This window comes from Daucus carota, chromosome 6 (assembly GCF_001625215.2).
Source record: "Daucus carota subsp. sativus chromosome 6, DH1 v3.0, whole genome shotgun sequence".
NCBI lineage: Eukaryota > Viridiplantae > Streptophyta > Magnoliopsida > Apiales > Apiaceae > Daucus > Daucus carota.
The window spans coordinates 33353032-33372775 of NC_030386.2; the positions used below are offsets into that span (position 1 = coordinate 33353032).

General features: G+C 32.8%; 2 protein-coding genes across 2 annotated transcripts; both read right to left on the bottom strand.

Annotated features, from left to right (window-relative positions):
- Positions 1 to 2041: 2041 nt before the first annotated feature.
- Positions 2042 to 5390, bottom strand: LOC108224254 (uncharacterized). The gene is made up of 10 exons (XM_017398772.2): positions 5297 to 5390; positions 4751 to 5177; positions 4451 to 4655; positions 4179 to 4269; positions 3932 to 4077; positions 3595 to 3838; positions 3378 to 3482; positions 3056 to 3238; positions 2716 to 2917; positions 2042 to 2652 (listed from the first exon to the last, which is right to left on the bottom strand). The coding sequence occupies exons 2-10, from the start codon at positions 5004 to 5006 to the stop codon at positions 2384 to 2386; spliced, it is 1701 nt and encodes a 566-aa protein (XP_017254261.1). The 5' UTR covers positions 5007 to 5177; positions 5297 to 5390; the 3' UTR covers positions 2042 to 2383.
- A 395-nt stretch (positions 5391 to 5785) lies between these two features.
- LOC108224253 (uncharacterized) lies at positions 5786 to 15433 on the bottom strand. The gene is made up of 10 exons (XM_017398771.2): positions 15253 to 15433; positions 8512 to 9405; positions 8185 to 8389; positions 7897 to 7987; positions 7658 to 7803; positions 7314 to 7557; positions 7117 to 7221; positions 6784 to 6966; positions 6473 to 6674; positions 5786 to 6389 (listed from the first exon to the last, which is right to left on the bottom strand). The coding sequence occupies exons 2-10, from the start codon at positions 8732 to 8734 to the stop codon at positions 5920 to 5922; spliced, it is 1869 nt and encodes a 622-aa protein (XP_017254260.1). The 5' UTR covers positions 8735 to 9405; positions 15253 to 15433; the 3' UTR covers positions 5786 to 5919.
- Positions 15434 to 19744: the final 4311 nt, after the last annotated feature.

Genomic DNA, 19744 nt, shown 5'->3' on the forward strand with positions numbered 1-19744 from the left:
TTTATAACCGAAGAATTTAATTCCTTCCTATCCAAAATTATTAACATATATACATGTATAATATATAAAAATTATACTATAATTAAAACATTTGATATTCAAATCATAATAAATCAATAATCTATTCGCACATACAACTATAAACACTTTTAAAAACTAAAACTTGTAAAGTAAAGATCAAACACACACTAAACACATTCACCAATCAAGAACTATCAATAACACAAAGAACACATATAGAAAATTAAAACAAAACTCCGTTTTCGACTAATTTTGTGGTTGATCAAACAATAAATCCAGCCAAGATAATACAAGTTAGAAAAATATAAACTACTAAACTCAACAAAATTCACAACCTAATCCGAACAAATATCAATGAATTTAAAAATGAATCCAATCAACTATAAAATCATATGCTACCTCTACATCAAAAGAGAAGAGAAATAAACATACACTAATGTAAATCTACCATCATAGTAAACTACAAAAACTAACAAAACAAAATAAGACGAAAAACACACAACAAACATAAAAAAACGTACCTTGATGGAGAGAATTTGATTACAAATAAAATAAAAGAATGATATTACCGATTTTAAAATAAAACTCGTAATTCATCATTAGATCGGAATTCTGACGAGGAAAGAGATCGAAGCCCAGAGTTTATTTGAGATTGATTATGAAGAAAGTGCGCGCGTTCCGTAGTATTTAGTTGGGCTCTTATTTAACTTTGAATATGAAAATTGACTTATATCCAAATTACACGTTATCAGAAATTAGGAGCCCGTCCTTGTAAAATAAAATTAAAAATTTTGGGTGGTTTGGTGTGGGTCGTTTTCATCCCTAAATACATAATAGTACATACAATTTTGTTTTTTCTGAAATATATTCTTATTTTTTGTTAAATAGCGAATATACAATACCTATTTAACATTTACATGTAAAAACAATGATAAAAAATATATATTTTTACAAAATATGTCTTTAAAATTTTAAAAATAAGCTTGCCGAGGCCCTATATAAATTCACTAATTAAGTACATAAAAAATATAGCTATGAAATGAGTGTCTTATATATGCTGAAATTATTAGTCTATCACTTATTGTTTTTTTTCCGAAACCAGTCTATCACTTATTGTTGAAATTGTATTCTAAATTTATTATACTCTGGATGCAAATTCATACTTATATATAAAAGCTTGAATAATATAATTATAGAAAACCATAACACTGTTAATTTAGATTGTATATATAAGACTTTCTGCATGTGGATTGGAAAAGAATAACATGATCCCATGGCTTTTTCTATTTCATCGGGTACAAAACTGAGGAAGTTGCTATATACCCGATCAAGTCGCAGATCCGATCTGTATCATGGAAAAATTAAATATCTCTATATTTCACAAATGAAGGTAATTCTTACATATTTACATTTGTTCTGTGTTTATCACGGAGTAATTAGTAGAAAACGCCGAACTTGCTTAAAAACAAAACGTTACCTATGTTTAATAGACGCTGAGAATAAATTAATGAGAGCTGAGCAACTTTAAATTGATATGCTGACATCTAAGTTATCTTTGTTATTGTATTAAAAATGTCATTTTTCATCTCAAATTACATGGAAAAAAAATTAAAGCTACTATCATTTCGAAACAAACAGACCGTATATTTACACATTTCCGGCTCTTGTTTGGCGCTGCAGGGGCTCTTGATCCGTTGAATATGTCATTACATTTTGTATTAAATTTGCACGATCGGTGCGGAACCTTCAAAAATAAAGAGCAAACAGGAGATAACCATATATATTACTCCCTCCGTCCCACCCATTTCTTATCAAATGGGTTGGGCACGGAGGTTAAGGAATATGTATAAAGTAGTGGAAAAGAGGAAAAAAAAGGGTAAAGTGGTGGGACCCATTGATTTTTAATGTATAAAAATAAGATAGTGAAGTAAAAGTAGTGTGAAAGGGAAAGAAAAGTGGAGAAGTGGTGGGATCCATTGACTATTTTTGATAAGTTTTGAAATGTAAAGAATTGGATGGAAACCCAAAAAACGAAAGTGTAAAGAAATGGGTGGGACGGAGGGAGTACATAACAAGAATTGCATGCTTTTAGTCAGCTTGTAACTAAAAGTTACTTTTCTTACTTGACCATTTCGTCCAGTTTGATAGTTTAACTATGTAGAGAGGCCAAATCCAAATGGGAATAGTGGATCATAATGGGAATCCCCTACATTCATTGGGAGCTGATCAACAGTCTTAAACCAAGTGTGTGGAAGCTTGCCTGTAAAGCCACAGCCCCCAAACAAAACATCTGCAATGCCTTGTCCTTCTGTTCCTGGAAGCCAAGCGGCTACCAGGGCGTCCACAATTGCCAGATATGGTATTATGGTTGAATCACAACAGGGCGTCCGGTGATTAAGACGACAACACATTTTATGGAGCTGCAAACATTCTTTATAAGGCTTGGACCAGGCTCGGGTATTGTTAGGTTCAAACTGTCTCCCTTTGTCTCCGCATATGGGAACTCTCCAACAACAACTACTGCATATGAGAACTGCTTAGACTTCACAAACTTCATGTCAGGATTTTCTTTATAGACAACTTCTGTTTTTCTGTCAACTGTTGCTTGAATGGCTTCGCGAATTGTTGTACCTAATCAGAAAAATGTATGAGTACAATTACATGATAAACAGTGTCTGATTGTGGATATAGTACCGCTTGTAATATTGCCATCCATTCCTTGCCAGCTTATTGTCCACCCTCCGCACTGATAACCAATATTGTCTGCATGCTTTCCTGCTACTAGTATTTTCGAGGCCTTTTTAGGAAGCGGCAGCAACGGTTGGTCTGCAGACTTGCCATTCTTGAGAAGAACTAGGGATTTTCTTACGGCTTCCCTGGCAAGTTCTCTATGTTTCTGCTCAGAATGCAGATATTTAATGAATAGGCTGATGCAGCTGGCCTTACCATATGGTTTGGCCTGGCCAGTTTCTCTGTTTTTTCTGAATACAAGTGTAATACATGCAAAATGCAAGTTCCTTAAGAGAATACTGACCTTACAACCTAGGTACTTGCTCATGCTAAGATCAGCCATCGGATTCTCGAACAGACCCATCACAAACTTTACTCTTAGAATCCTTTTTACTGCATCATTGATTCTCGTCATTGGAATAAATTTTTTCTTTACCAGCACAGATAGACCATGAGTAAATTCCTTGTATTTCATTGGCACCATGACCTGTAACATGCTTATAACAAAATGATCGATATTTACTTATGGTTTTACAATTTTATTAGCAAGTTCTGTTTTAAAAATTGAGCAACATATCTGCTTCTCTAAATATTATGCATAGAGAAAGGCAAAATTGCCAACAGACCATATCAATGCCAGCATTGATTCCAGCCACAATGGAATACGTGTAATTGGCATGTGATGGCGTAGTTATTTGGTCTATACCAGCATAATCCGAGATAACAAAGCCCTGCAAAAATACAAGGCCTGCTCAAATCCCAGTTGGATATTGGATAATCAATTCATTATACAGGGGATACTAAAAACTGAAGATAAATCTTTTTCAAAAGAACAGGACTTACTCGGAACTTTAGAGTGTTTTTAAGAAACTCTGTGATAAGATTACGGTTAGCATGCATCTTTACTCCGTTCCAACTAGAATAGGAAACCATGACAGTGGCCACTCCCTTGATGATGGCATTGTAGTACGCTGCCATATGGATGCTGAGCAATTCGTGCCTGCTAATGATAGTGTTGTTCCCATTGAGACCTTTGGAGGTTCCACCATCACCTACATAGTGCTTGGCACACGCTGCAACTTTATCTCTGAAGCAAAAATCGAGTAGATTAACAACTTGAAGAAGACAACTAGGTATATATCAAGTTTTTAGCATATGTGTGCGATATCTAAGCCCTTACTTTCCAGAAACATAGGGAACACCCTTTCGAGAATTGGATGGAATGTCTCCTTGTAATCCTGGTACAAATTCAGTCATTGCGCGTACAATTTCAGGGTCTTCACTATAGCTCTCGTAACAGCGACCCCATCTTGGATCTCTGCAAACCTGTCCATTGCAAGAAATAACATAATGAACTTTCTTTATCAACTGATAACATTTTTTTTAGATTAAAAACTCTTTATTGCATAGAACTAGGTAGTAGGTACCGCGATGCAAGGTGCAAAAGTATATGAAATGCCTGTGGATCTGATTTCAAGAGCTGTTGCAGCTCCTATTTTTTTGACTAGTGCAGGGTCCCTGCTCAAAATAAGAACAATTCTTCACCTATCAGACTATTTCATATAGTACAATACATTTGAACCGATGGTAAAGTAATATTTTTGACATTTTTTACAGCAATACTAGTACAAAAATCTTATAATATACTGTAGATATCCTTTTTAAGTTTTCACTAATGCAGAACTAACTGCATACTTGCCTTGTGGCTCCTAAGCCAATGTTGTGAGGAAAAATGGTGGCCTTGTATGCAGTGTTGTGGCCATGAACAGCATCAATCCCATAGATCATCGGAATCCCAAGACGGGTTGAGAGGGCAGCCTTCTGGATCTTATTTACCATGTCCACCCAAGTCTTGGGAGATGCCCGTTGAGCTGGAACACTCCCTCCTCCGCTCAAAACACTCCCTGTACCAGAACTATTCATTCTCTTTTCGCGGTAAAACAGTTTGCATCAAATTTATATGTTTTAGTACAAAACAAGAAAGGTTTTGTCTTGCTACCAATGAAATACTTCTTCATGGCATGAGGGGAAGCCACGCTTCTTTCAATTTGTGTCATTTGGCCAATCTTCTCCTTCAAAGTCATCCTGCTCATCAGGTCCTTGACTCGGACGCCAATGGGCTGGTTACTGTCTCTGTATTTTGCATATTCTTCTTGTGCAATGGCAGTCCAGAAACATGTCACCAAAATACTGATAACTACCGGAGAAACTCTTGCCATTATTTCTGCTCCTGGATTAAACAATTTGCCATTCATATAAGAAATCCCTTAAGACACAAAAGATAAAATTTTCTATATTAGACAGCCAACAAAATTATTCATACATCATACATGGATATACAAAGCGGAAATGAACTGAAAAAAAAAAGTAATTTAAAGAGGACACCTGGTTCACATGATCAGGCTATGAAATCAAAAAGATTGCAGCTGAACAACAGATAGAAATAGCATTAAAAAAGTTCTCATTTGATAAAATTATAAAATTGAGAGGCAAGAAGAGGGGCAGAAGAAAGGATGAAGAAATGAAGAGAACTAGAGGGACTTACAGTGACAGAAAATATGGTGTAGTTTTTGGCAAATGGGAGAACAGCCCAAGTAAAAGCTAGCTTTTCGGTGATCACATAACCACATTTATATCCAACCAGTGATAGATACTGGTAACATACTGCAAAGGGCAAATTAAATAACAGTAATTCAAGATTATATTTATTTATTTTTTGAAATATATGAACTACTTTTGTTGCAACGGATTTTCGAATTGATGGGCATTTGATGTAAAGTCGATGCTACTTGGTACAATGCAGACACTAGACAGTACACGTGTATACCTATGCAACTGCAAGTTTTTTTTCTTTTTGAACATACGCGTATTGATTTAGCTTAATTTTAGGCCCTCATGTGCCCTAACAGCTGGTTCCTGAAAGCATGTTTGTACCTAAGCTTCCAAATAAAGCATGTTGGTTTATATTGTGAGGTTTATAGTTTGGTTCATACTGCCCTTACAGTAATTACATAAGGGAAACTCGGAACATAAATTGATAAAATCATTCAAGAATATTATTCGAATACTACTTGTTAGGTATAATTATTTCCAAGGATGATGGAAATGACTATGATCAACATTAAGACACGAAAAAATAAAAAAGCTACTTGGCTCTGAAATTTTTGATTATGTAGCAAGGCCAAATCCAAATGGGAACAGTGGGTCATAATGTGAGTCCCCTACATTCATTGGCAGCTGATCAACTGTCTTGAACCAGGTCTGGGGAAGCTTTCCTGTAAAACCATAGTCCCCAAACAAAACATCTGCAATGCCCTGTCCTTCTGTCCCGGGAAGCCAAGCAGCTACCAGGGCGTCGATGTTAGCTAAATATGGTTGAATCACAACAGGACGGCCAGTGAAGAGGACAACAATACATTTTACTGATCCGCAAACATTGCTTATAATGCTAGGACCAGGCTCGGGAATTGTTAGATTTAAACTATCTCCAAAGGTCTCTGCATATGGGGCCTCTCCCACGACTACAATGGCATAAGAAAATGTATTAGCCTTGAACAAGTCTGCTTCAGGATTTTCTTGATACACAACTTCAGTCTTTTTGTCAACTGTACTTTCTATGGCATTGAGGATTGTGGTACCTGACATGAAAAACTCAGTTAGATTTACCTACTTGAATCAAAATAGATACGATGAAGAAAATACTTTCGCACTGTAAATATACCAACTGTGATATTGCCATCTTGCCCTTGCCAATCAATTGTCCAGCCACCACACTGATATCCTATATTGTTGGCATGCTTTCCGACTACAAGTATTTTTGGCACCTTTTTAGGCAGGGGTAACAATGGCTGGTCTGCAGATTTCCCATTCTTTAGAAGAACAAGTGATTTTCGTACAGCCTCTCGTGCCAGTTCTTTATGTTCCTGTTCAAAGTAACACAGTTACATAAAAAGGAAGATGCTGCAAACTGCCCCTTGATTATATTTAGGAAAGGAAGTAATGCTATGTATCAAACTCTGACAACTCACTTACCTTACTTCCTAGGTACTTGGCCATGCTGAGATCAGCCCATGGGTCCTCAAATAGACCCATAACGAACTTAACTCGTAAAATCCTTTCAACTGCATCATTGATTCGGGTCATTGGGACAAACTTATTCCTTACCAGAGAAGATAGACCATCAATGAATTCCTCGTACGCTTTTGGCACCATGATCTGCACATTGCTCAGAACAACAGAGTGAAAATGGAGAGTTTCAGTCTTGTATACATTGCATTGAGATTCATATATCACATGTAAAGCACTCTGTCTTTTTCAAAAATAAAGTAGTTTTTAGTCGAAAGCATAGAAGCACTAATAACTGACCATATCTATACCAGCATTAATTCCAGACTCAATTGAAAATGTGTAATTGGCGTGAGATGGTGTAGTTATCCTGTCAATGCCTTGATAATCTGAGATGACGAATCCCTGCAGAAGTTATCTACAAAAATTTAAAACATATTTGACATGGAGCCCCTTTAATCTTAAATCAAACATCAATTTTTAGTTGATAAACACACTTTGAAATTTAAGGTATTCTTGAGAATATCAGTGATGAGATAACGGTTAGCATGCATCTTTACTCCATTCCAGCTTGAATAGGAGATCATGATTGTTGCTACACCCTTTTTGACAGCATCAAAGTAAGGGGCCATATGAATTCTGAGCAATCCATTCTCACTTATCAAAGTATTGTTTTCGTTAATGCCTTTGTTGGTTCCCCCATCACCCACAAAGTGCTTGGCACATGACGCAATTTTATTCCTATGCAAAGCAGGAGATTCAATTAAAGTTGTGAATATATAAACACGAAACCAGTCGTGGATCAAAACATACAGTGAGGTGAGTCTTATTTGAGTCTTACTTTCCTGAAACAAAGGGAAAGCCCTTTTGTGAATAAGCAGGGATGTCCCCCTGTAAACCTGGTATGATCTCGGTCATTGCTCTAACAAGATTGGTATCTTCACTATAGCTTTCATAACAGCGGCCCCATCTTGGATCTCTACAAACCTGCCCTCCGATTTTTTACAAGCGAGGAAGAATATTTAGGCTAGCAGTAGCTTTAGGACATTAAAAATTGTGTTCTTGAATTGATTTAATTACCGCGATACAGGGTGCAAAAGCATAAGAAATGCCTGTAGCTCTGACTTCAAGAGCAGTTGCAGCCCCGATATTCTTGACCAATTCCGGGTCCCTGCTTTATATGAATAATCCATCACATATCAAAAAAATAAAAATAAGAACAAGCTGCACAATAATATTTGTATATCCTTCATGTTCCTGGCAAAACTAGTAATAAGATAATTGAAATGTTGGCTAAATAAGAATCCATGCTTGCGCGCATTCTGAATAGAACACTGATACAATGTGTTATACCATAGAACAACTTGCCTTGTAGCCCCTAAACCAATGTTGTGAGGAAAAATGGTAGCCCCGAATGCAGTGTTGTGACCATGAACAGCATCAATGCCATAAATCATTGGAATCGCGAGGGGGGTTGAGAGCGCGCCCTTCTGGATTTCATTCACCATGTTGACCCAAGCCTCAGCAGATGCTCTTACTCCAGGAACACTCCCTCCTTCACTCAGCACACTCCCTACATTATGCATGTCATCAACACCGAAAACACAACTGATTACACATAGTAATACAAAGGCTGGGAGCCTGGGACTGATGTAAATTTAACCAATCTTGTTCAAAAAAAAACATAAAATTTACCAATGAAGTACTTGTTCATGACCTCTGTCGATGCCAGAGTTCGTTCAATCTGTGTCATTTGGCCTATTTTTTCTTCTAAGCTCATCCGGCTCATAAGATCCTCAATCCGAACACTTATTGGCAGCTTCGAATCTTTATATTTAACGTAGCCTGGCAGTCCCATGACATTGGAACAACATGCAATCACCAGAAGGCCTATATAAATTGCAGAATTTCTTGCCATTTTATCTCCTATCTCTAAGTTGCCTAGACAGAGGAAACGAATGTATCTGATAATCTTTGTGTCCTGCTATTTGTTCCAGTGGCTACTCATATATACTTAAAATAATCTCGCATGTTAATTGCCAACTAACAAAACAAAAGCCGGTCATCACACAAATATAATCATAATCAACCAATTAAAAAATTGAGTATATATATACCAAAACCAGCTTTGAATATGTAAATTCTTGAGGAAGCATGGTGTAGATGCTCTCAGGATAGATGCTGCCATTAGCAAAAGGACCTTAATAAACTATAAACTTGTATGATATTTGATTAAATATTACAAAAATTTTGTCTTTACAGCTTAAGGAATTGATTTTGTAGGCCAAGTCAAATAATTAGACAATAATTCTGACAAAAAAATAAAAATAATATGACAGTAGTTGATTAAATAGTAACAAATTAGGTGACTAGAATGTTGAAGCACAATTAGAAAAATGTTTAAATTGACCAAATTACGTCGTCTGTTTGAGTAAAGATTTATCAGAAACTACAGTATTGCTAAAAGACAATTCGACAATTAGTTGGGTTGATCTATTCAAAGATAGGGCCAACTTTGTCCAAGTTCCCCAAGCCATCTGCTTCTGCTGTGTGTTTCTTCATACTCTATTTCTCTCCTCCCCGCCCGGCCTGCTCACCGAAAAAAAGTGTTAAATATAAAAAAATGGTTATGTTGTAGTAATTATCGAATTAAATTTTGTAATAAATTTGGACAAAAATCGAATGTGCTGTTTTATACATCTCTATTTTTTGAATTAATTGGCAGCTTTATAAAATGGCTTTGCAGAAAAAAGGGACTTGAACTTCTTTATCTGTTTTCCCATGTCACGCAAATAATTATGTTTCGGTGTGAGCAAACATATGCGGCAGGCTGGTAGCAGAGTTTGAACATACGGACAATATTCCATTTATAGACATTTAGGCCGATGATATAATGTACACTACAAATTTCAAAGTCTCCGTCTTGACTAAACTACGTCGCAAACCAGGTTTAATATGTTTGTTTTCTTATTCTAGTTACTTGACCTCGTCATATTTGCTACTCTGGTATAGATGCTGCCGGAAAGGAAGCTTTTAATTCCACCGCATGTAAATATTCCATTTTGATAAATGAATATTTTAATTGATTATATTTGTGTCGCGACGAAAATATGTTAATTTTGACTGATCAGTTTCTTTGGGTTTGTTCTTATAATTTTTTATCTTTCTACATATATATGCATATTTCGCATCTTTCTACATATTTGAGCCCATGATCACTGAGATCTGAGAAATTAATCTGACAATGAAAATTCTACTGGATTTGAGAAATGTGTGAAGATTCAACATGCATGCACTACAATACACAGGCCTTTCTGAGTTGAGCTTGGTTATATAAGTCCGCAAGCTGGTATTGGAATATCAATATGACATTCATGTATAGAATCATGAAGTAACGTATGATCATTAAAAATATCCGACATCCGTCCGAAATATCCGCACTCATATCCGGGAAAAAGCGGATATTATCCGTATCCGATAAAACGGATATTATCCGTATCCGAATCCGACAGTTGCGGATAAGGATACGGATATAGGCATATCCGTATCCGAATTATCCGTTTGACAGTCCTAGATAGAACTTGCTCCTGTATATGTTACTCTGTTTATAAAACCGTTAAGTGTCGAACAAATTTTTTTATAACTAAGCTCAAATGATACTTTTATATATGTATAAAGTATTTTAGTATTTGTATAATTATATAAATTTTGTATAAATATATTATTTAATGCATATACACACACTACAAGCTAATAACATAAAATTTTAGTTACTTATAATTATATATTATATAATTTAAATATCATATATTAATTTAGTTTCGGATTCGAATATCACGAATTCGGATACGGATAATATCCGCTTTTTCTCGGATACGAAAAATATCCGCTTTTTCTCGGATACGGTGGCGGATTTTTCGAACGAATTCGGATTTTCCAGAATTTTTTTGACAGCCCTAGTTCGCATCTATGATTTCATTATCTAATTTTTTAACACGTAAGGCAGCATTTCTGAATAAGCACGTACGGGCATTGTTTCAAAAATAACGATCACGTTTTTCGAATAGAGGGTAATTCACGAGTATTTTCTTCTCAATCAATTTTGTACTATTTGATGACTAAATAAATTGGATATATGTTATTTTGTCAGTTCACGGGTGTTAGAGTCGGAGCCTGGTGATGGGTCAAAATCATAATATAAAATTTAAACTCGGTTGCTCGCACTTTTTTTACTAATTATATTCTTGTATATAATAATCATAAGTAGTATAATTTATATTTTTGATATTCTAAATCAATTAGAATTAGGTGATTTGGTAAGTGGAATATGTTCCATATTTCTTTTATGTTTAAAAAGAGGTTTTGTAAGTAAAATATAATTGTGTTTGTAATGGAATACAGTATTTATTCTTTTTATACGTTCCAAACTAAATAAAAGAGATATTATAAATTATTGAATATGATTTTTATTATAATTTTTTTTTTGTCAGGATTTTTATTATAAAATTTATAACTACTTTTTATACTTTCTATTTTATATTCTAACTGAAATATAATCATTAAATTATCAGCAATTTTATTATTTTAACTGAAATAAAAATCTTGATTTTAATCATATCGACATATTAATGCAACATATCTTATATAAAATCCGTATATCAGATAAATTATTATAATCAACATATATATTTTTAAAAGATATCCGCACATGATACGAGTTATAAGCTATCAAAGCATAAAACTTGTAAATGTAAACAAAACAAAAACTTGTATTGTTACAGTAATTTACATCACCCCAAATTATTATATCGTTGTGTTTCAATATATTCATTCACTTACAAATGTAAAAAAACAAAATCATCAATCATTTTTATTTTGTAAACAAAATAAGATGTTAATGTATTGTTTTTCTCCGCAAAAAGCTCCAGAAATTCTCGACTTTTTAATTAAAATCGAAATCGTCCACCCTTATGTTTCTTTTATTTGTCCAGGGTGCAGATGTGGTCTCGGCTCAGGACAATTAGGTAAAAGTTTATGCAGACGTTTTACTTGGTCTCTCTTTTCTAGTGTTTGAATTTCCATTTTAGCTAAGATATATTCAATTTCCCAGTGAAATCAATACCCTTTATTAATAAGCGAAACCACGTTTCGGTGGAACATCGGTACCAAAGTACCAAAATTCGGTCACTTTCGTATTGATTAGGATTTTATAGTCATTATTATATTATTATCAAAAGACTTCTATATAGAATAAAATTTTATTATTAAAGACCTCAATATTCATTAGGACAATGAAAGACTTCTGTATTGATTAGAATTTTATTATTAAAAACTTTAATATTGATTAGGACAATGTTATATGAATTTTTTATTTAATAACAATAACCATTATAGAATTATGAAAAGATTTTCATACTGTTAGGATTTTATACTTATTATTATACATTTTAAGGATTTTATAATTATTATTATACATTTATGAAAAGAATTCTATATTAATTCGGATTTTATTATTAAAATTTTCAATATTGATTAAGATTATTATCCTGCTATAAAAAGATTTCCATAGTGTTTAGGATTTTGTAATATAACATTTATCCTATACGCACAATTAAATCCCTAACAATTTAACTTATGAAACAGTTCTATAAAATTCATATCAAAATTTGGCTATAATCATATTATTTTTTATTTAACAATTATTACTATTATCAAAAAAATTCTATATTTGACAGGATTTTGTATTATAACAATTATCTCACTAATAAAAATATATTACCAACAAAATTATTTGTTTTAATTTTTTAAAACTCAAATAATTTAATATACGGAACAACTCAATAAATCTTTTATTATGCTTTAGAGTTTAAATAAATAGGGACTTCATATTGATAGTAATATAATATCCTATCAATAGAGTAATAATGTCAACAAAAATATTTTTTTTAATTTTTAAAACTCATACAATTTAATTTACGAAATAAATTTATAAAACTTCTAACATATTTTAGAATTAAAATAAACAAGATTCAATATTGATACCAAAGTACCAAAAAACTTGATCATATATTTTTTAATAATAATAATTATTATCATTTAGTGTTTTTCAGGAAATTACGATAAAGACGAATAAGGCGGTGGTAACACTGACTTGACAAATAGAAACTCAAAAAAACGAAGTCATTGTCCATATTGCAATATATAATAAAAGAACCGAAACTCTAGACATGCGTCAAATATTCGTTTTAATTTTTAAAACTCATACAATTTAATTTACGAAACAAATCTATAAAATTTCTATCATATTTCAGAATTAAAACAAACAAGATTCAATATTGATACCAAAGTATCAAAAAACTTGGTCATATTTTTTTTAATAATAATTATTATTAATATTCAGTGTTTTTCAGAAGATTGCGATAAAGACGAATAAGGCGGTGGTAACACTGACTTTGACAAATAGAAACTCAAAGAAAATGAAGTCATTATCCATATTTCAACTTATAATAAAAGAAGCTCTACACATACGTCAAAATATTTGATATCAAATTATTTTTGAAAAGTTAATTAATTTTGTCAAACTACAATATCAGTTTATCAAACAACTACAACAACTGTTAGATCTACAAAAACTCCAACTAGAATTATATATAATGTTTGCCTATTAAATGAATAAAATAATTGTGACTTAAAATTTTGAATTTTTGTTCAAGATTAAAGACGCTATAAACGAACTTATATGTGTTGATCTTGAATATTATTTTCACTATTTAAAAATCATCAAACAACATAGTAATTTTACTAAAATAAAGCATAATGTTAGAGTTAAGTTCCATAAAGTACGCATTTAAGACGCAGTAAGTACCAGTCATAATCTTTTAGTTTAATCATAAACAATATCTTTAATTATTCAAATTTTTTTATATAATTTACCATCTTTAAGTAGTTTTAAATATATAATTATCAATTAATCATTAACATCTTCCAACATTTACAATCATTAATATCATTATTCAACTTATGAGTTACTCCCTCCGTCCCTCTGATTTCTATACACTTTCCTTTTCGGGATGTCCCATTCAATTCTATACATTTCAAAACTTTCCCAAAATAGTAAATTTTTATAGTATAAAAATCCCACCCACGTACCCACTACTTCCATCTACCTTTTCAAATCTATCAATTAAATATACATGGGTCCCACCACTTTAACTACTTTTTTTTCTCTTTCCTATTACTTTACACTACTTTATACACTTTCCTTAATCTCCGTGTCCATTCCAAACGTATACATCCCAAAGGGACGGAGGGAGTATATTTTAGAACATATATAGTGTTTAGTGATTTATAATATAATTGTTTTATCTTTTGATTGCAATGATTATATTGTAGAACATAACCTGCAAATTGTCAGATGTTTACAAATATTGTAGACTAAAAACAATTAAAATTGAAACGAGTAGATTATTTTTAAATAATTTTGGACGCCAATACTCTTATTTTGTGGACTCCATAGAACAGGGACCCATATTGTTATGAAATAAATTCAAAGTAGGATCAAATTTTAATATATAGAAAGTCTTATATTAAATAACAATAATTTAAATATCATATAAAAACAATAATTTAAATAGGTATAATAAAAATATGACAATGTAACTAAAAAGACATTATTATTCCGATAAATAACAAATTTTAAAATTTTATTTAAACCCGTGCTTGGCACGGGCTATCAACTAGTAAAACTAAAAAGGAAAAGAGAGAACCCTATTGGCTATTTTGGAACCTATATATGTATATTTAATCAACATTTCGAAAAACAGTAAGGGAGAAAAAGGGTAGATGCCGACAGTATATTGGTTCTGAAACCTAGAAAAGCTTGTGTGTGTGAACAGTTGTACAAGTCAGATCTAATAGTACAAGACAACGTCTGAGAGACCAACAAAATAATTAGTACGGCGGAAAAATTGTATGTCACTTCATGATATGTGTGTTGAAACCTGAGAGAGAAGGGTAGCTAGAGAGATAAATCGGGGGAGCTAGAGAGAGATGCGATGCTAGGAGTAGTATAATAAATCTTGATATGTGTACATATGTATAGATCGAATGAATAGGACGTACGATGAGTAACAAGTGTTTGATTGAAGAACTAAATTACCAAGAAAGTGATGGAGCTAGGTCAAAATTTATTAGGTTTGTTTAAATATTTGTGTAAGAATAAGATCGACGTACTGCATATATATCTCGCAAAGCAGCCGATCACAACTCCCAGTCTCAATCAATACTTAGACGAACTAATCAACGCAAAAGAGAAATTGTACTGGGATCTATACACATAACGCAATATATACTTGAATACAAGTAATATAACAAATGCATAAGTACAAGTTTTGATTACCAGAATACGCACGCCGAGTCAAGAGATAAGTAGAGTACCTGCAATTTATTTGGTTACGAGAGCTCTCCTCTGGTATTGTACGTACGAGCAGGGTGGACTCGGAAAAGATTAGTGTCAAGAATGAAGCCTGGTCCGAGATCTATCCATACACATGTTTCACATTTTCGCTCATGTATACATACTATGTACATACATACATGCGATTGTGTGTCAAGAGAACATGGAAAAATCGATCTTGGATCAAACTTCATTCTACACACCCCTTTTCCTTCCTTCAACTCTCTCTCTCCCCCTCCCCTTCTCCCTCCCTCCCTCTCCCCTTCTCCCTCCCTCCCTCTCTGCTATATCTGGTGTCGGCAGGCACTCATGTAACCTAGGCTTTAAAGCATCTACACATCACTTGAAGAAACATTAAGGTGTGAAAGAGAGGAAAATTGAGAGAGAAGGAGGGAGGACACAATTACTTGATAAGAAAGAGACCATATATAATACTGGAAAACCCCACAACATGAAGATCAATTGTTTCATAGTCATAGATATGGAAATAAGATATTGATACATGATAGGACTCATGGACAGGTCAATATATTATATCACATAAAAATACATGCATCTAGCTATCCCCCTCTCTCTCATAACTCATAAGTCATGTGTATGAGTGTGTAAAGTAAAGCTGGTGGGTTTTCAGAAGGTGGGATGGTGGTGTTTTTGTTTTTAAGCAATCCACTTTTTCTTGCCTTGCTTTCTCCTCTTCTTCCTTTATTTTCAAAATAAAAATTAATAAAAATCTTAGACCAAAAACTCGACATACCATTTCTTGGGGGTGAATGTCTTTTATGAATTTTAAATTTATCAAATTTATAATAATCGAGGAAGGTGACATTTTTAACGCAATATATACAAGTCGGTGATACCGATTGTTAACTCTATTCGTAAAATGTGTCTCCCGAATCGCTGAGGCATGCAGAAATGCATTTGTAGCTAGTATAAAGCAGGGTCAAAAGCAGATTACAGATAATTAGATAGAACAAATCATCGCTAGTTCTTCTTAGATTTGAATTTTGTAGCGGAAATAAGGTAAATACGAGTAGTCGAGATTTTGTGAGAGTTTTTTCTCAAAAACGTTTTGAGAATACGGTAAATTTTGTAATTGTTGAGGATTGAAAATAAAGAGATCTAGGGTTATTTATCAGGTTCCAACTTCCGGTCCCTAGCTATCTTTATATATTTCTATATTTATAGACATGTAACATACACGCGTTATAATTTCTTTTATGTGAAAATCATGTTATTATTTAATAATGAGCCTAGCTAGTGAAAAAGATTCGAGCCTAAACTCTAATTAATTCGAAAGCCTCACCAAGCTAAAAAATTAATCTAAAAACATACATTAATAAATTTTAATATTTTAAGATTCATATTTGGATTTTAGAATACTAGAAACTAGTTGAGAAGCCGCGCGTTGCGGCGGTCTATAAAAATTATATTAATGATTCAATAATAATATTTGTAGAATAAAATAATTTTATGGTTGTCTATAAAAAGTATATTAATGTTTCAAAGTTAATATTTGTAGGATAAAATAAATTTATATCATTAAAATCTTGATGTAATACCAATACTAATATATAAAATTGCAAAATTAGACTATAATTTATGGTGAAAAAATGAAAATAAATTTATACACGTAATTAACAATTTAAAGCATGACGAATCTTAATTTTATTTGTTTTTTTTAAAGTAATCATGTTCTTATATTGTCACCTTCCTCCAATTTTTTGGGATTGATTGTGCACAAAAACATCTAACTTAAATATAACTACCCTCTTAAAAGTTGCTTGAACGGAGCAAACAGATAATGCATGAATAATTTTTTCATGTATACAAAGTAAATAATATAAAAATTAACAACAACAAACATGTCCGATGAACAAAACAAATATTATAAAAGAATAACCAACAAACATACATCACTAATAGTTAATTTATTGACATCAACCATCAATATCATGTCAAGACTATATTCTTTTCCCATATTTGGATTTGTCGACTCCAATATAACGGCTTATAACGACATTTGCTTGCAATAACCTTTACTGTATAAACAACCTTCACTTATCGTTGCAGAAGAACGACACCTCCGAGTTAGAAATCGAGCAAGAGAAAGGTATTTCTAAGTTTTGATATTTTTCATCCAAAAATTTCAGAAAAATAGAACGGAGCGATGTGAGAGGCGTCACCTACCGCCCCTCGCTTCTCCTTTAAAAATCTGAGTAAGAGAACTATCGGGTAGGTTTGTGGTATTGAGAGAAGAGGTTGTGTTTAGATGATACAAAACCCTACGATCTATACGGGTATTTATAGGTGCAGAGAGACTTGTTTGCTACTCTTTCCCATAATTAAATAATCTGAACAAAATCAGATTAAAATTTTCAAGCTACTATATTCCATAAATAATCTGTCTTTCCCATAATTAAATAATCTGAAACAAAATCAGATTAAAACTTTTAAGCTACTATATTCCATGAATAATCTGAAACAAAATCGGATTCTGAAACTTGCTTCTAATATACCCGAAACTAAAAAAGGTAGTTCTAATAACAAAATCAGATTAATACTTTCAAGCTACTATATTCCATAAATAATCTGAAACAAAATCAGATTCTGAAACTTGCTTCTAATATACCCGAAACTAAAAAAGGTAGTTCTAATAACAAAATCAGATTAAAACTTTCAAGCTAATATATTCCATAAATAATCTGAAACAAAATCAGATTCTGAAACTTGCTTCTAATATACCTGAAACTAAAAAAGGTAGTTCTAATTTTTGATATTTTTCATCCAAAAATTTCAGAAAATTTAAAAAACAGAACGAAGCGATATGAGAGGCGCCACCTACACGCCCCTCGCTTCTCCTTTATATAAGTATATTGATGATTAGGCTGGCCGACGGTTAAAGTTTAGGATTGAGTGTTTAGTGTTTTCATATCCGAATCCCTCGAGCCTAAACCCTAATTAATTTGAGGTTTAAGGGTCGTGAGATCCTAAAACCTCTGAACCAAATTAAAAAATTAATTTAAAACCATGCATTAGTAGTTTTAAATATTTTAGAGCGGTTCATATTTGATTTTATAATATTTATTTATAATTGAAATTAAATTGATTTTAAGAGAATTTAAAAAAAAAATATTCAAAACACGGCTTTGAGTTGCGTTTAGACTGTAAAACACAACTTTAAGTTGTGTTGCGAGTAAAAACCGACAACTAAAGTTGTGTTTTGACCTAGACGCAAATCGAAGCTGTGTTTTAAGATGATAGGCATGGCATTATGAAGGGGACATTGAGGATCTTTTCGCTCATATGTGATACTCAGGTCCAACACCCTAAGATTTATTAAATAAGAGATGCATGTCTAACTACTTAAATTAGAAAAACTATTTCAAAAATTACAAAGGTTAATATTATTAAATATATACACACACTCGGAAACTATAGAAAATTCAAATAAAAAGTTGCTAAAAGCATAAAACACAGGTAAGCAAGTCACGAAGAAACAAAAGAAAGTGCGTAAACCGACTAAAGTTCGAGAAACCAGAGAGTAGAGGACAAAACTCAACTGCTCTTGTCCTACTTTTACTGCAACTTCAGTCGTTTTATTGTATTATTATCAGGCCACAAAAAGTTGGTCTCCCAGTTTTAACTGATTCCAACGACAAGAAGCTATACTTCACGTTTCAAAAGTCATTTCCAGCTGTATATTATAAAGTACGACATTAACAACACTTTTGCCAGATTTTCAAAACAAATCTTATTGACTAGTATAATATAGAATAATGATAAATGTGAATATATTTCTCTACGGAAATGATTATACAATTGCTGAAGTTATGAATATATTTACTGCGAATCCTATTGACCATACTTTTTTTTTTGACAAATATGGCTTATAAGCTTACAAATGATTATTTGTTCTAAGATATTCTCGAGGTGAGCCAGGGTCGAACCCATGACCTGGGACGACAGAGGATAAGCTCTTAACTACTACTAGGCTATCCAACCGTGCTCCTATTGACCGTACTTTATCATAAACAAAAGATTAAGGGAGGGTTACCGGAAATTAGTACAAAAGAGTAAGGGAGAATTTGATCGGAAGTGAGAATGCGAGGTATAAAAATAATTATTTCAAAATGAATATAAAAAACGACCTTCCAGAATGGAATTAAGACATGTCATAAAATTGCTACTCCAAACACTAACACATTGATTTGAGATTTTGATTACTGTTAAGGTGCTCATTAACCATGAACCGAATACCTCCTAAAACACTAAATTTGAGATTTTTAATTACTCGATCAAAACACTCAAAAATACGTGCCCAAAGTCAAAACGTCAAATATAAAAAAAAAGGGAGTAAATGTATAGCGAGCAGTAACAATAATTTCACAAACACCCAGAAAATGCTCGAACGGTAGTTAACGAGGTAATACCCTCAAATCTACTTCTCCTCGCACTTGGAAACTAAACATGATT

Bases quoted from the DNA above. Each gene is read 5' to 3' on its own strand.
- LOC108224254 (XM_017398772.2), bottom strand. From the start codon at position 5,006: ATGAATGGCAAATTGTTTAATCCAGGAGCAGAAATAATGGCAAGAGTT. The intron at 4,656-4,750 runs GTAGCAAGACAA...GTTCTGGTACAG, and splicing joins CATGAAGAAGTATTTCATTG to GGAGTGTTTTGAGCGGAGGA. The intron at 3,483-3,594 runs GTAAGTCCTGTT...GTATTTTTGCAG, and splicing joins AAAACACTCTAAAGTTCCGA to GGCTTTGTTATCTCGGATTA.
- LOC108224253 (XM_017398771.2), bottom strand. From the start codon at position 8,734: ATGGCAAGAAATTCTGCAATTTATATAGGCCTTCTGGTGATTGCATGT. The intron at 7,222-7,313 runs GTGTGTTTATCA...TAACTTCTGCAG, and splicing joins AGAATACCTTAAATTTCAAA to GGATTCGTCATCTCAGATTA. The intron at 6,967-7,116 runs GTCAGTTATTAG...AGCAATGTGCAG, and splicing joins TTAATGCTGGTATAGATATG to ATCATGGTGCCAAAAGCGTA.